Genomic DNA, 14774 nt, shown 5'->3' with positions numbered 1-14774 from the left:
TTTTGAGCACCAATGACGTAGAAGACCGCTGTGAACTTCATCCGGGTCAGTAACGACCCAGTCGCGCGCCACATTACTATTATAAAACCAAACCTGTAGGCCTATCTGTGTATTACTATTATAAAACCAAACCTGTAGGCCTATCTGTGTATTACTATTATAAAACCAAACCTGTAGGCCTATCTGTGTATTACTATTATAAAACCAAACCTGTAGGCCTATCTGTGTATTACTATTATAAAACCAAACCTGTAGGCCTATCTGTGTATTACTATTATAAAACCAAACCAAACCTGTAGGCCTATCTGTGTATTACTATTATAAAACCAAACCTGTAGGCCTATCTGTGTATTACTATTATAAAACCAAACCTGTAGGCCTATCTGTGTATTACTATTATAAAACCAAACCTGTAGGCCTATCTGTGTATTACTATTATAAAACCAAACCTGTAGGCCTATCTGTGTATTACTATTATAAAACAAAACCTGTAGGCCTATCTGTGTATTACTATTATAAAACCAAACCTGTAGGCCTATCTGTGTATCAAACGGCTGCCGATATAAAACAGTGGCCGTGTCCGAATTGCATACTACTTGCTATATAGTAGGCGAGATGCAGCATGCTGCATCAAAACTGTGCATACTGTATTTCTCCTACTATATAGTAGGTACTATATAGTAGGCGAAATCGGCGAAAAAATGGGCGTAAATGTAGCATAGTCCAGAGCATACTGTTCCGGAAGTCGAGACGTGATACGTCACTGGGCTGTGAGAAAAATAAAAAAAGATGGCGAACGAAGAGATCTCCGGGACCGCAGCGGGAGTTTTCAAATGTAAGTATTGACTTAATTTGTCGATGGAAAAATTATTTTTTCGGACAGATATCTTAGTTATAAAGACACAGAGCTACAATTGCAGTTTTGGGTATATAGGTGGGGTAGAAATGACATTTCGAAAAAGAACGTCATGATAGCTAGCTGCTTGCATTGATCTCTGTGGTGGACGTTACGTTAGCTAGCTAGCCCAGCTAACGTTAATAGGCTACTAACGTTACAGGTGTTCAGACGGCTCTTGCTCAAAACGTATTCATGTCAAATCTTAGATGTTTCTATAGCTAGAATCGAGAGAAACAGACTAACATTTCCATGTAATATGACCATGATCGCTTAAGAAATGTGCAAGAAATGTCGAAATTGTGATGAGTTGTTAAATGGCTAACCTAAGCCACCGAGCCTAACGTTACTTGAAGTTGTTTAAACAATTGTCTGTTCATTCCATGATTTAAACGAGTTCAACTGTTCATATATCATATATTAATATATTAGTATTCATTGTCCCATAATACTTCTGGATGTATTACAGGGAGGTGGCCCCCATCGCCTCTTCCAAGACCCCGTACCACTTCCACGAAGCGGCTGTGGCCTCCCCTCCCTCTGTGCTGACCCCAGTTCTGGGGCTCTTTAGGTCCTATGAGGTTAGATAAGTTTTCTAGTGTCATACAAACTGTGAGTCCCTATCAATATATTTGCTATCATGTAGCCTGTAGATCAAAATCACCTTGTACATGGCTACAAGGTTCTCTGCGTGCTTTATCCAGGCTGTCTCCGTCGTCCCCTGCAGCCCAGCTTCTAAGATGTAGGTCCTACATAAATCAATATCCAAAGTAAACAGACCGCTGGATTGCTTCTGAACAACAATGCATACGTTAGTTAACTTACTCCAAGCCTTTCAGCGTGGTGTTTCTCTTCCCCGTAAACAGGGAAGAGTTGGCCGTCCTCCAGAGGGAGGACCGGCTGATGTTGAATGGGGGAGAGAGAAGGCAGAGATGAAGGCTGAGTGGAGGGAGGAAAGGGGGTTGTTTAAGGAGAGGGAGGACCGGCTGATGTTGCTTCTAGAAGCCTCAGTCAAAAAAAACTGTTTTATCTTGTTCCATTATTGTTTTTGTTATTTTTTATTAAATGTATTTTCTTGAATTAAATTGGTGTTTGTGTGTCATTCCTTGTAATGTCTTCCCAGTCAAAGAACAAATGTCACTATACCTAAAACCAGTCATTAGAGTAAAAGAACATTCCTAATGGACATTGTAGTTTGCAATTAGGCATAAAAGACGGAACACACATGTTGGTTCACAATGCTTCATTGGAATTATTCAGAGACGGTTATGAAAGCTTCACTGTTTAATGTGTCTGACTAACGACTACTTGATAAGGGAGTTACATGTCCAAAGCGCTCTGCGTGTTGTGTTAAGACCTTCCAAGTTACTGTACATGACCTGTAGACATATCAAGACAATGTGTCTGATGTGTAGATATTACACTTTGTTGAAATGTTAATACATCAAGAAGTAACCTTTACATGTATAATGGAAGAAACACAACCATAAACATTTCTTGGATATTTTTATTACACAATGGTCTTCAAATATACTTTTGACTTGTTTATATTTGGTCAGATCATTAGCTTTCCTTGCAAAAGGTACTGACAGGATAACGCTGATCTGTTGTCTCCCCCCAAAATACTTAAACTGATTACTATGTACAGTGTTACACATACATTTAAATACAAATACATTTAAACAAATGCCTCAAGGCTGCCTATAACCAACTGATCGGTGTTTAAAGCCTCAAGGCTGTCTATAAGGAACAAGGCAAAGCACACTCATGAACTGATAGACTGACTACTTATGGCAGGATGGGGGTAGTCGTGCTCACCAAGAGCTGCGATCCAGGCAGCTTGTGCTGGTGCTGATGCTGCCGCTGCGAGACACTTTCTGAGGCCATCTCCAGGGTTGGGATGATCTGCAGCAGCAGGACCATGGCCACCATCAAGGTCTTCAACCTTTAAATGGTTAAATGCAATTAGGCCTACTGTAAGTCGCTTAGCAGACACACAAAAGTGTCTGCTAAATAAATGACTAAGGTAATGCTGGACAAAAGTGTCTGCTAAATGACTGATGTAATGTTACCTCCAAAGACTAGCACCTGTGTGTGAATGACAAGACCATTGTAAAGGGTGAGTACTGAGAAAAGCTCTAAATGCAATGAATTATTATTATTATTGCTATTATTAGCACCTCCATGGTCTTGCCCCATCCTCCTGACCATCACCAAGGTTCCTCTGTGTCGATTTTGACAATCTGAAGTCCCTCCTTGTGTCCGCGCCGTCAAAATAGGTCCTCAGCAGGGACGTGGAGGTTGACTTGGTGAGGACCTCTGTCTTCCATGTGAGCCTACAGGGGGAATATTATTAGGGCAAACTTTTAACTCATTTGTGCGTATGGCATATACTTGTCTTTACAATATGATAATAGATAGATGTCATTATCTGTAGAGCTAAAATGTAACATTACAAAGCAGGCGTGTAGTGATGAGTAAACCCAGGTAAACTCAGTTTACCCACCTCTTTAAAATGAGTTGAGTTTTATTGTTTTGCTTACCTGCCTCTCAGAATCTATTTAATATAACATCCCTGGTACAAATGTAACAGTATAGCTAGCCCCAAGCCAGCACATGCGGGGCTATCAACTAACCTAGCTAACTAGCGTAGCTAGCAAGCTAACGTTCAATATTTACCTCAACTACAAGCATGTCGAGAAGATCTCATGACGGCTCTTCTCCTTGCAGCGTTAACACGACTTCTCCTGGCGGCAGCAGCAGCCGCACATCCCATGACAGGAAAAGGCTACATTTTTGTGGATAATATACAAAATGATCACAGAAAACACCGGATAATTGTACCAAAGCTTCGCGGGAGTAAACAGTATCGTATCCCGTCACTTCCGCTGGATGACTCGAGTAGCATGCTGTATTTTCTCGCATACTACACGCGTTTTGTGGAACAGTAGGTACTATATAGTATGTAGTATGCCTACTATATAGTGCCTACTATATAGCATGTAGCAGGTAGTATGCATTTCGGACACGGCCAGTATCTTACCTCTCGAGGACAAAAAAGCTCTCAAGACTCCATCCATGGTTTCATAGCACTTCAGTTTTGTAATCTTGAGATTGTGCTCAATCACAACAAAGGCAGCACTAAAGTCCAATCTCTTTACTAGCCTCGCGTCACCAGTCTCTCCTCGGGGAGAAGAGCCTGGTATCTATTTACTTCACTCTCTCCTCGGGGAGAAGAGCCTGGTATCTATTTACTAGTCTCTCCTCGGGGAGAAGAGCCTGGTATCTATTTACTAGTCTCTCCTCGGGGAGAAGAGCCTGGTATCTATTTACTAGTCTCTCCTCGGGGAGAAGAGCCTGGTATCTATTTACTTCACTCTCTCCTCGGGGAGAAGAGCCTGGTATCTATTTACTTCACTCTCTCCTCGGGGAGAAGAGCCTGGTATCTATTTACTTCACTCTCTCCTCGGGGAGAAGAGCCTGGTATCTATTTACTAGTCTCTCCTCGGGGAGAAGAGCCTGGTATCTATTTACTAGTCTCTCCTCGGGGAGAAGAGCCTGGTATCTATTTACTTCACTCTCTCCTCGGGGAGAAGAGCCTGGTATCTATTTACTTCACTGCCTTAAGCCCGCCCCATCATCCGGCTCGAGCCTGTAGAGCCCGCCTCCAACATCCGCTTGCTTTATTTTTCTTTAACCGGTAGTTCTCCTCGCATCTTCTTTTACAATTTTCGTCGGTGTTATGCCTGGTGATGCCATCGCGAATGTTATCTACTCTAAACTTCACCATGTGCAGCCTACAGTAAAAACATTACAACAACTGTTCGTCTTCCGGTCCAGACTGGATGATTATGCGATGCGTCATCGCGCTTCCGCTCTAGACCGGCGAAACAACACCGAACGAGACAGAGAAAGGCCCCAGACTACTTCTTAAGAAAGGCCCCAGACTACTTCTTTACGCATTCTCCTCCTCCCAGTATCTGCTGCTAAAGCTGCTTTCTTCCGCTCTAACTCTAACCTCTGCTTCCAATCCTAACTGTAATATATTGTTTGAGAATAGCCTATGCCATGCTTCCGTAGCCACAGTCTGATTTGTGTGTATCCACTGCACATGTCGTTAGTTCAATAAATGATCGACTCCCTGCTAAAGCTGTCTGTCGGGGCTATGGCTCAGAATAACAAGATGATGGTCGATTGGAACGAGGAAGCAGCGAGCAGATCGTAATAAGTTGTCTTCGGCCAAAACACGATAAATCTACCACACGTTATCGAACTAGTCGGCAAACGGATTACGGAGCTGGTTAGGGTTAGTTAGTTAGTTAGGTGGTTGCGGAGGGGGTGGGTTTGGAGGGACCAGTTTAGCCGGGACATCGACCGACGGCCTGTATAGGTCCGGAACGGTGTTCCTGCGCTGGTCCGTCCGGGCTGGGACGCTGGACCGCTGGAATGTTGCAACTTACCAAACTACAACTTATGCACCAACTTCACCTCTCCACCCTCATCCTCTCTTCCCTCTCTGCTCCCCCCCTCCTCCGATCTTATCATACCTTCCTCCCCCCCTAACGAGATCCTCAACCTTGTTACATGTGGCTGTCCCACCACGTGTTCCTAGACCCTGTCCCCTCCACACTCCTTCAGTCTGTTGCGCCCGAAGTCCTTCCCTTAACCCACCTAATCAACATATCACTTCAGGATGTTATCAGGATGCTTTCCCTCTGCTTTCAAGGCTGCCAGTCACCCCCCTCCAGAAGAAACCATCTCTTGACTCCTCTGATGTCAAAAAGTTTCCTATCCTTTCTAAGTTACGGGTTTGACTGCCATTCCAGAGCATTTTCACGTGTAGGAGGTCGAAAAAACACGAGTTACGGGTTGCCTGGAACGCGTCATACTGATAGCTTCACATGCTGTACCAACAACAAATTTGACCGACATTGGTCGTGTGGTGGTCATCATTACGTTAAATCCATTTAAATCCTAGCGTCTAGCTTGTTAAGCAGGTGGGCAGTCGGTTAATTTATGCTCAGCTGTTTGGCGCTGTATGAGACTTACTTCACAACAGAGACAAATAAATGCAAGTTATAGTTTTGCAACTGAGGCTTACGGGGCGAACAATACACTCGTTTCGTTTGTGTTAGTTACCTGGGGCCTCATTTATCATTGAGGTACGCCTTCTCTTACACAGACTTTTCCGCGATTTCAGGCGTACGCCCTCCCCCGCCCCCCCCCCCCCCCCCCCCCCGCCACAGCGCGATCTATCAAGCCGAAAGGGCGGATATTTAGTCGCCTTCCTACGCGCTTTTGTAGGACACCTCTCAACTTGTCGTACCGATTTAGACGGGTTTTTACACCTTTTTTGAACACAGGGGGAACTGGCGACGCAGGTGGTGCGTCGGTGAATTACAATGTTTGATGGAGAGAAGAAGAGCGAGAGTTCATGAACGCACAATCATGTAGGCTAATAGCCCAATTCAGCACAAACATATATCGCAATGCAAGATCGTGTTCTCTAACCGGCTCATTAATGGTCCGATATGGATTTGTTCCCCAAACTTAACCTATGCGCACACCTAATGCAGGCACTCAATCAAACGGCAATAATTGACCAATTAGATTTTCATTAATATGTGATCATGTGGACCTGTTTGCTGTTTGGTAAGCATATAAATGACAGTCCTCCTGTGCGTAATGCGAGCCTAAATGAATCCGGCGCTACTCGGCCTACTGGCCGAGATAGAACTCCAAAGAGTTGACGGCGATGGCGACTGCACCCACATAAGGGCACCATCAGTGAATGAATACGTCTATGTGAATCGCTAAAATGTGCACACTAGAAATACCCAAATCATATGTGACATGCTCATCACAAGTGTAGTGGCACGGTGGCCTGGCTCCACGCATGACTCATTCATCCTGGCGCATAGCAGGGTAGGGGCTAGACTGGAGGCAGGCGCTGCGCGTGATGGCTGGCTTGTTGGTGTGTGCATAGCCAAGATACATATTCTTTGTTCTTTTTTACTTTAATCTTTATTAGCATTTTCCATCCATACAACGAAAATACAATAAAACATAAAAACTTACAATAACAGCTTATGGGTACTTCCATCCATGCAGCTTTTTTCTCTTACTCAAATATTACAATTTTAATATTAGTGGTATCACACTTCCTTCTATAATCCATCCATTTTTCCCATCTCCCTTCAAACTTTCCTTCCTGCATCCTCAATGCATAAATAAATCTCATAAATCACAACACCCACCACTGCTCCTTGGTTGGGGGTTCCACCTTATACCAAGCCCTCATTATTGTCTTTTTACTAGCAACCAATAGTACTTTCACTAGGTATCTGTCCCCTCCTTGTACATCATTCTGTTATGTTTGCCAAGATATATATTCAAATCTGATAAGAATGAGAACCAGTCAAGACCCCACCACAAAATGAGGACCCAAGCCCTCAGCCCCCTCCCCGCCATGAGGGTTACCAGCGGGGCCAAAGGGCCCGCACTGAGGTCATGCGCCAGCTATGAAGACACAAACAAGTAAGGTTCACATTTTTACCATTTATTGTCTGTTGGTGGGTGACTGTGAGGTGTGAGTGCGTTTGTGAGTGAATGTGTGAGGTCCGTGAGTGTGGTAGTGAGTGACAGTGTGAGGTCCGTGACAGCATGTGTGAGGGAATGAAGTGCAGTGAGGATGTCCTGTTGGCTCTGGTGGTGTAGTGTGGTGACCTCCACCAACTGCAGCACAACTGCCCCACAACTGCCCCAATCCCTTCTGCCGAGTCCCTCTGGGCCTCTAGGGTCATGAGCCTCCAGCACAGTGTCTGAGAGGAAGCCCAGCCCTCAGGGACCCTTGAGGCAGGGACGCTGGCAGCCAGAGGTGGAGACGTGGGCGGTGGAGACGGAGGCGCTGGAGATGGCACTGGAGGTGGAGGCCGGCGCGCTGGAGGTGGAGGCACTGGAGGTCGTGGCGCTGGAGGTGGAGGCTGCAACCGGCGGGGGCACGACCGTCAGGTCAAGGACCACTGCTGACTCCCCCTCCTCTGAGTCCCACCCCACGTCAGAGTCTGGAGAAACAATTTCAGTTATTTTCTTTGAGTTTGTCTGTACACTTTATTATGCATTAAACATTTCATTGTGCAGCCATATTCATTTGATATGTTTTTCTGTTGGCAGTCAAATAAATGCTGTGATTTACCGGGTGATTTAGATGAGAGTCTTAATTTCCCAGAGGGGAAAATGTTTAATGTGGTCTAACATTATGAAGTGGTCATCTGTGTTATCGTTCCCTGTTTTTGGTCCTAAATCAATCATAGCCTACCACAATGAATGTTTGCTTTCCTCACAGCCACATAATACAGCATGTCCGTGTAGCCTACGCCAAATACAGGATGCACGAAACGTACAGTAGGCTACCTAAACTGTAGGAGCAATCAGACAAATGTAGGCTAGTACAAATAGCTTACCTTCCAAAGATGATTTGTTTTCCTCGCGTGGACCTCACCAACAAGCACATGCACCTCCATCTCCGAAAAGTTTATCTTCTTTCCGCGTTTTTCCATAAACGTAATTGTCTTGCCTTTGCTCCACGCTATATTATGTCGGTTCCTTCCGGGTATCCACACTGTGCGCTGTCATAGTTTTGACCATATATGGTTGGATTTGGGCGTGGCAAGGGCGGAACACGAGGCGCGTGCTCGTCCGCTGTCTTCTACGACACCGTCGGATTTTTCATTGAGGAATCGGCGCAGCAGCGTGTACGCCATGTTTGATAGATCCGAAAAGCGTGTAAATATTCTCGTCGTACGCGGCAGTCCTCCCTTTTCTCGTTTTCGTCGTACGCCCTCTTTTACACCTGAATTTACACGCTCTTTGATAAATGAGGCCCCTGGCTGGTTAGCTGTCATCACTCGGGCACTCTGGATGGGGAAAGGGCAGGGGAGGAGTAGCGCGCCTCCGTTTGTGTCCGCTTTTCGCATTTACCGTTGACAAAGGAAGAGGGGAGGGGCATGGTGTGTGCCACGGGCACGTGTGTGTGTGCGGGGGGGGGGCTGGCAAAATTACAACGCATTTTGGGGCATTATTATTACACGCTTTTAATCGAGAATCGATCAATGTCACCATGGGCCACATACAGTAGGCCTACACTGTTAAAGAAAAAAAAAAGTAACTTTCAAAAGGGCACTTGCCTTGTCCAGAGGGCAAAGGGCAGGTGCTCTAGCACCACCTCGTGTCTATCTGTGCACGTCCCCGGAGACCGCCCTCCTTCCAGTGACAGTCACTCCACGCTGCGAGAGCGAACTCTCTCTCTTCCGTCCTGATACCCCTAGACCTGCCAGCAGCATTTGATTTGGTAGACCACCAGATCCTGTTCTCCACCCTTGAGGAGAAGGGCATCACTGGCTCTGCTCATTCCGTTTGCATCCTACCTGACGGGCCACTCCTAGCAGGTGACATGGAGGGGGTCGATGTCGGAAACCACATAGTCGAACTACAGGGGTTCCACAAGGGTCTGTTCTGAGTCCTCTCCTTTTTTCCCTCTACATTACATCTCTGGGTTCTGTCATTCGCTCACTGGCTTCTCCTATCACTGCTATGTCGATGACACCCAACCAAACCAGTTATTTCCCCTTCTGACACACAAGTGGAGGCACGAGTAGTTGCGTGCTGGGCTGACATCTTGGAGTTGAAGGCGACACACCACCGCAAGCTCAATCTGGACAAGACTGAGCTGCTGTTCCTTCCGCTTCAACATCTGGAGGATTCACCCTTTCCTCACTGATGAGACGGCGCAAGTGCTCACCCAGGCCCTGGTCATCTCCCTCCTGGACTACTGCAACTCCTTTCTTGGCGGGGCCCCCGGCGCCAGCCATTAAACCATTGGAACTTGTCCAGACAGCTGCTGCTCGCCTGGTGTTCAACCACCACTTCTTAGACACTACCTTTGTTTATACCATCTAGATTGTTCATACTTATTGTATTGTGTGTGATGATGACTAAAGAAAAAATACTATACTACTACATTGAGAAGCACAGAGATGATGAACATTTGATCAAGAAATGACAAGAGGACAGTCCGCTGAGACTTTTGTGCAGGGAAGCAAAAATCTTTATTTACTGTATGTCAGAGCAAGAGTGGCAATAAGACTATATAATTTGTATTTTTACTTTACTTTTACCTTACTTTACTTTTTTAAGTAGTGCAGGTTTCCGTTCAACCATCCCTGTGTGTATTCGTTTGTAGCATGTGTTTTAGACCAATCAGGAGTAGCCATACAGTTGCACACCAGCAGAGATTGCTCACAAACCTGCACCACTTACTTCACCACCTGAGTATAATTTTACTTTACTTATGAAGCACACTTAGGAACCCAGCAATAACATGTATGTGACAAATAGACGTTGAATTTTGAATTATGAATCTTCTAATTTCTCCTGTAGACAATCCTAGCACCAGATGGACCTCTATTTACCTTGAGTTTAACACACACACAAAAACATTGACAGTAATAATGAGCGTTTTATCAAAAGATGACAAGACAGGACAGTCCGCTGATGTGCAGGGAAGCAAAAAACCTTTATTTATTGGTTTCAGATTGACAGGGCGAGAGAGGACAATAAGACAAGAGCTGAAATGGGGCGCAGGTGTACAGATGAACAGTATACATATGAATCCTGTTCACTGAGGTACTGTAATAGAGATACATTTGTACTCTGTACTTGATGTTTAGTGGAGGTAATCTACAGTAGTAATCGGGGAGAGGACAGGATGACAACAGTGAATCTCAAGTGAAACAATCATAGCGGTGGCTAAAGTGAGATTGAGAGAGTAGATTGAGAGAGTATCATGGGGGTATCTCAAACAAAGAGTGAGATGACTATGGGGATATCTCTGAAACATACTGTGAGTATCACTGCTGATCAGACCAGATAATCCCGTCTACTGAAGAGTATAGCTGTAGTAGAGGGTGCCTCTCTTCTTCAGGGTACACTCGTTGTGATGGGTCCCCATCTTGATTTGCGTCTCGCAGAATCCCAGTTGATCGTCGAAGAGCACGTCGCTGTCTAACACCTCCAGCCTCAGCACGTGGTTCTGCTCCGCCTCGAAGTAGTGGAACTCCGTCGACCACCAGGGGTGCAGGCTGTCTCTACGCACCTCCGTCTTGCCAAGGTCCGCCGGGCCGCAGAACACCTTGACGTAGCCATCAGTGGTGCCCAGGAGGTTGGAGCGCAGGTTAGTGGCGCGCAGGTTGAATACTCTGAGCTCGGCATGGACCGAGGCCAGGGTGCACAGGAGGCTCAGGAAGAGGGCGAGAGAGGAAGGAGACATGGCTGGCAGTGATGGGCTCGAGGAGGGAAGACCTGGGAGACAGGGAGGGAAAGAGAGAAAGAAAAAAGGGACAACATCAGTGTTCATTGAGCTTGAAAAAAGTGCTAATTAAGTCCTCATTGAATGAAGCTGGAAATCTGGCACAATTTCATATATTCATCAATAAAAAAGGGCTCAAATGGCAATGGGAAGGTGAGGGGCAAGGAAGCAGAAAACACACAAACCACATTCACAGGGAGATACTGTAGACATTGATGTACAAATTACAGAATTGATAACTCTAGAACATACTGTAACACAAAAATGTGCAAAAGGGAATGTGGGGATTGACGTAATGTAAACCTTTTTCTACAGATGTACTTTTGGTACACATACACCTCCCCTGTATGGTGATACTGATCCAGCATGTTCATCCATTCACAAACATCTGCAGCCAATGAGATTGAAGGGGTATTCCATTGTATCTGCAAATGTCCTAATAAGGTTTAATTTAAGTACGAGTGAGGCTTTTTGCCATGCCCCTGCTGACATCTTTGATGCATAGGAAGTATTTTCTTTTCTTAAACAGTATGCCTCCAATGGCTCTTTCTCGCTCCATAATTGGCATTTGGATCAAGTATTCAGAGTTCGATATCACGGCCCTTTTGAAAGGACCTTTGATGCGCACAGTGACATTGACATTAACCAGACTTGCATTAACGTGATAGCTGAAAACAGAAATCAGCTGTTGAAATCAGTTAGAACCGGAAAAGCCTGAAACCAATAATCTGGTTAATTACTTGGATGCGTGGGTATGTACAGTATGTTTTCACCATAACTCAAAAACAAATAATCCCATAACCTTCATCCTTGGTACATATATTCTGCCCATGGTACCCTGGGGCTGAGTAGACTTGGGAGTGGATCTGATTTACAGGGCGGATCCCCCATATGGTCCAGCCATATACATTCACATACACCCAGGACACCAAATGTTTGTTTTCTAAACAAAATAATATGTATTAGTAGTATAGTTTAGAGTATAGTATAATTAGGGCCCGAGCACTGGCGGTGCAAGGCCCTATTGAAATTGTAAGGATTACTAGGCCTGCGAGCAGCAGTGAGCCAGTACTGAGAGAAACTTCCTGTCACCAGTAGATGGTGCTCTAAGCGTGACTCAATACCGACGCATAGATGTGTGTTCAGGACGGTACCTTGATGAAGCCTTAGAAATGTTGTGTAAATCGGACAATGTATGTAGGAGTTATGATGACTTCATGCTTGACCTGTAGGCAGTGCTATAAGTACGATTCAATACTGACCTACAGATGTGTTCAGGACGCGACCTTCATCAAGCGTGAGTAATTTGGGGTAAATTGGATAATGTATGTAGGAGTTATGAGGACTTCCTGTAAGCAGTAGGTGGCGCTATAAGTATGACTCAATGCTGATGCACAGATGTGTTCAGGATGCGAGCTTCATCAAGCGTGAGCAATTTGGTGTAAATCGGATAATGTATGTAGGAGTTATGAGGACTTCCTGTTTCACCAGTAGGTGGCGCTGTAGGTATGACGCAATACTGACTTACAGATGTGTTCAAGATGCGACCTTCTTCAAGCATGAGCAATTTGGAGTAAATCAGATAACGTATGTACTGTAGGAGTTATGAGTACTTCCTGTTTCACCAGTAGGTGGCGCTGTAAGTGTGACTCATCATACTTATAGCGCCACCTATTGGTTAAAGAGGAAGTCCTCAAAACTCCTACATACATTATCCGATTTGCACCAAATTGCTGACGCTTCATGAAGGTCGCATTCTGAACACATCTATGTGTGGGTATTGAGTCACACTTACAGCGCCAACTACTGTTGAAACAAGAAGTACTCATTACTCCTACATACGTTATCTGATTTACTCCAAATTGCTCATGCTTGATGAAGGTCGCATCTTGAACACATCTGTAAGTCAGTATTGCATCATACCTACAGCGCCACCTACTGATGAAACAGGAAGTCCTCATAACTCCTACATATGTTATCCGATTTACTCCAAATTGCTCAGGGTTGAGGTAGGTCGCATCCTGAACACATCTGTGCGTCAGCATTGAGTCATACTTATAGCGCCACCTACTGCTTACAGGAAGTCCTCATTACTCCTACATACATTATCCGATTTACCCCAAATTGCTCACGCTTGATGAAGGTCACGTCCTGAACACATCTGTATGTCAGTATTGAGTCATACTTATAGCACTGCCTACAGGTCAAGCAGGAAGTCATCATAACTCCTACATACATTGTCCGATTTACACAACATTTCTCACGCTTCATCAAGGTACCGCCCTGAACACATCTATGCATCGGTATTGAGTCACGCTTACTGCGCCACCTACTGGTGAAAGGAAGTTTCTCTCAGTACTGGACACCGAAATAGCACACCTTTTAACCGTGCTGCACCCCGAAATGCGTGGGGTACGAGGGCCCACTCACTGCTGCTCGCAGCCCTAGTTTTTAATAGTACTGTAATAGTATAATTTTATTTTTCAAGTTGGCACCTCAACCAAGTGCAGTCTTGAAAAGAGTTGCTAGAATTAGTGAAAAGCGCTTCCTGGAATACCCATCTGGTCTTCTGTACCACTCTGCACAATTTGTCCCGATTACATAATGAGATACTGTACATTGCTGTGTGAGAAAATGCTGTCTTGAAACAGGTGTTTGAGGGACTCAGCCTCAACTCAGTGATAAGCTCAGTGTTTGTATTTGGACATGTTTCCAGAAACAAAAACAAAGGTAAATCTATTTTCTCACATCAGAACAGTGGTATTCAGTGTATACAGTTATACAGTAGCCTGCATTCACGATATTGCAGCTATACTACTGAATGTCGTAATGTTGCATAAAACAATACCATTACCAGCCATTAATACGTCCTTTACTAACCATAACATATTTCTGAGTCATCTGTAATGTTGCCCTCTGACAGATACCCTAGTCACAGCAACACCAGAATTGTGTTCATTAAATCTCTCCTACTGTAACCGTCAAGTAAATGTCTGTGTAATGTAGACTACAGATAGCCAGGCGACAGACAAAGTATCTGTAGACAGGGATGCACACATTGAGAGTGAAAAGAAAGCAACAGTGAATGGGCATAGGCAGTAAGAGTGAAAACAGATGAAGAGCTCTGTAGGAGCTTTACTTACCTGTCCTCTGTGCACTTAAGTTATTCTCATACAGTCTTCTCCTGTCCCCTCTTTTAAGCTCAAAGTTGTCCCTGCCCCCAATACCCACACAACTGGTTGTTCCCAGATTATCATTTCAATCAAAGACTAAAAGGGCAAAAAAAGTGTTACATTGTGTAAGGTTATAATAACTTGCATTAATTGGTTTGATGTGTTAATTGTATAGATTACAATTACAATATAGTCATTTAGCACAATGCAACTTGGGGTAAAGTACGTTACCTTGATCAAGGGCACAACATTAGGCAATGATTGTCAAGTGGCCAAGCTCGGTCTTTAACCAGTGAGAAGTCAAATTCTTGCTTTATTCCACAAACGCAATGTATTGTGC

At 44.7% G+C, this 14774-nt stretch overlaps 1 protein-coding gene across 1 annotated transcript; it reads right to left on the bottom strand.

Annotated features, from left to right (window-relative positions):
- Positions 1-10458: 10458 nt before the first annotated feature.
- LOC311324556 (perforin-1-like) lies at positions 10459-14418 on the bottom strand. The gene is made up of 2 exons (XM_084457028.1): positions 14405-14418; positions 10459-11254 (listed from the first exon to the last, which is right to left on the bottom strand). The coding sequence occupies exon 2, from the start codon at positions 11220-11222 to the stop codon at positions 10833-10835; it is 390 nt and encodes a 129-aa protein (XP_084313154.1). The 5' UTR covers positions 11223-11254; positions 14405-14418; the 3' UTR covers positions 10459-10832.
- Positions 14419-14774: the final 356 nt, after the last annotated feature.

This window comes from Borostomias antarcticus (genome assembly GCF_949987555.1).
Source record: "Borostomias antarcticus genome assembly, chromosome: 23".
In the NCBI taxonomy this organism is placed as follows: domain Eukaryota; kingdom Metazoa; phylum Chordata; class Actinopteri; order Stomiiformes; family Stomiidae; genus Borostomias; species Borostomias antarcticus.
Note: the sequence above shows the minus strand (reverse complement) of the source record. Positions and strands in the feature narration are given on the sequence as shown.

Coding starts and splice junctions, on each gene's coding strand:
- LOC311324556 (XM_084457028.1), bottom strand. CDS start 11,222: ATGTCTCCTTCCTCTCTCGCCCTCTTCCTGAGCCTCCTGTGCACCCTG.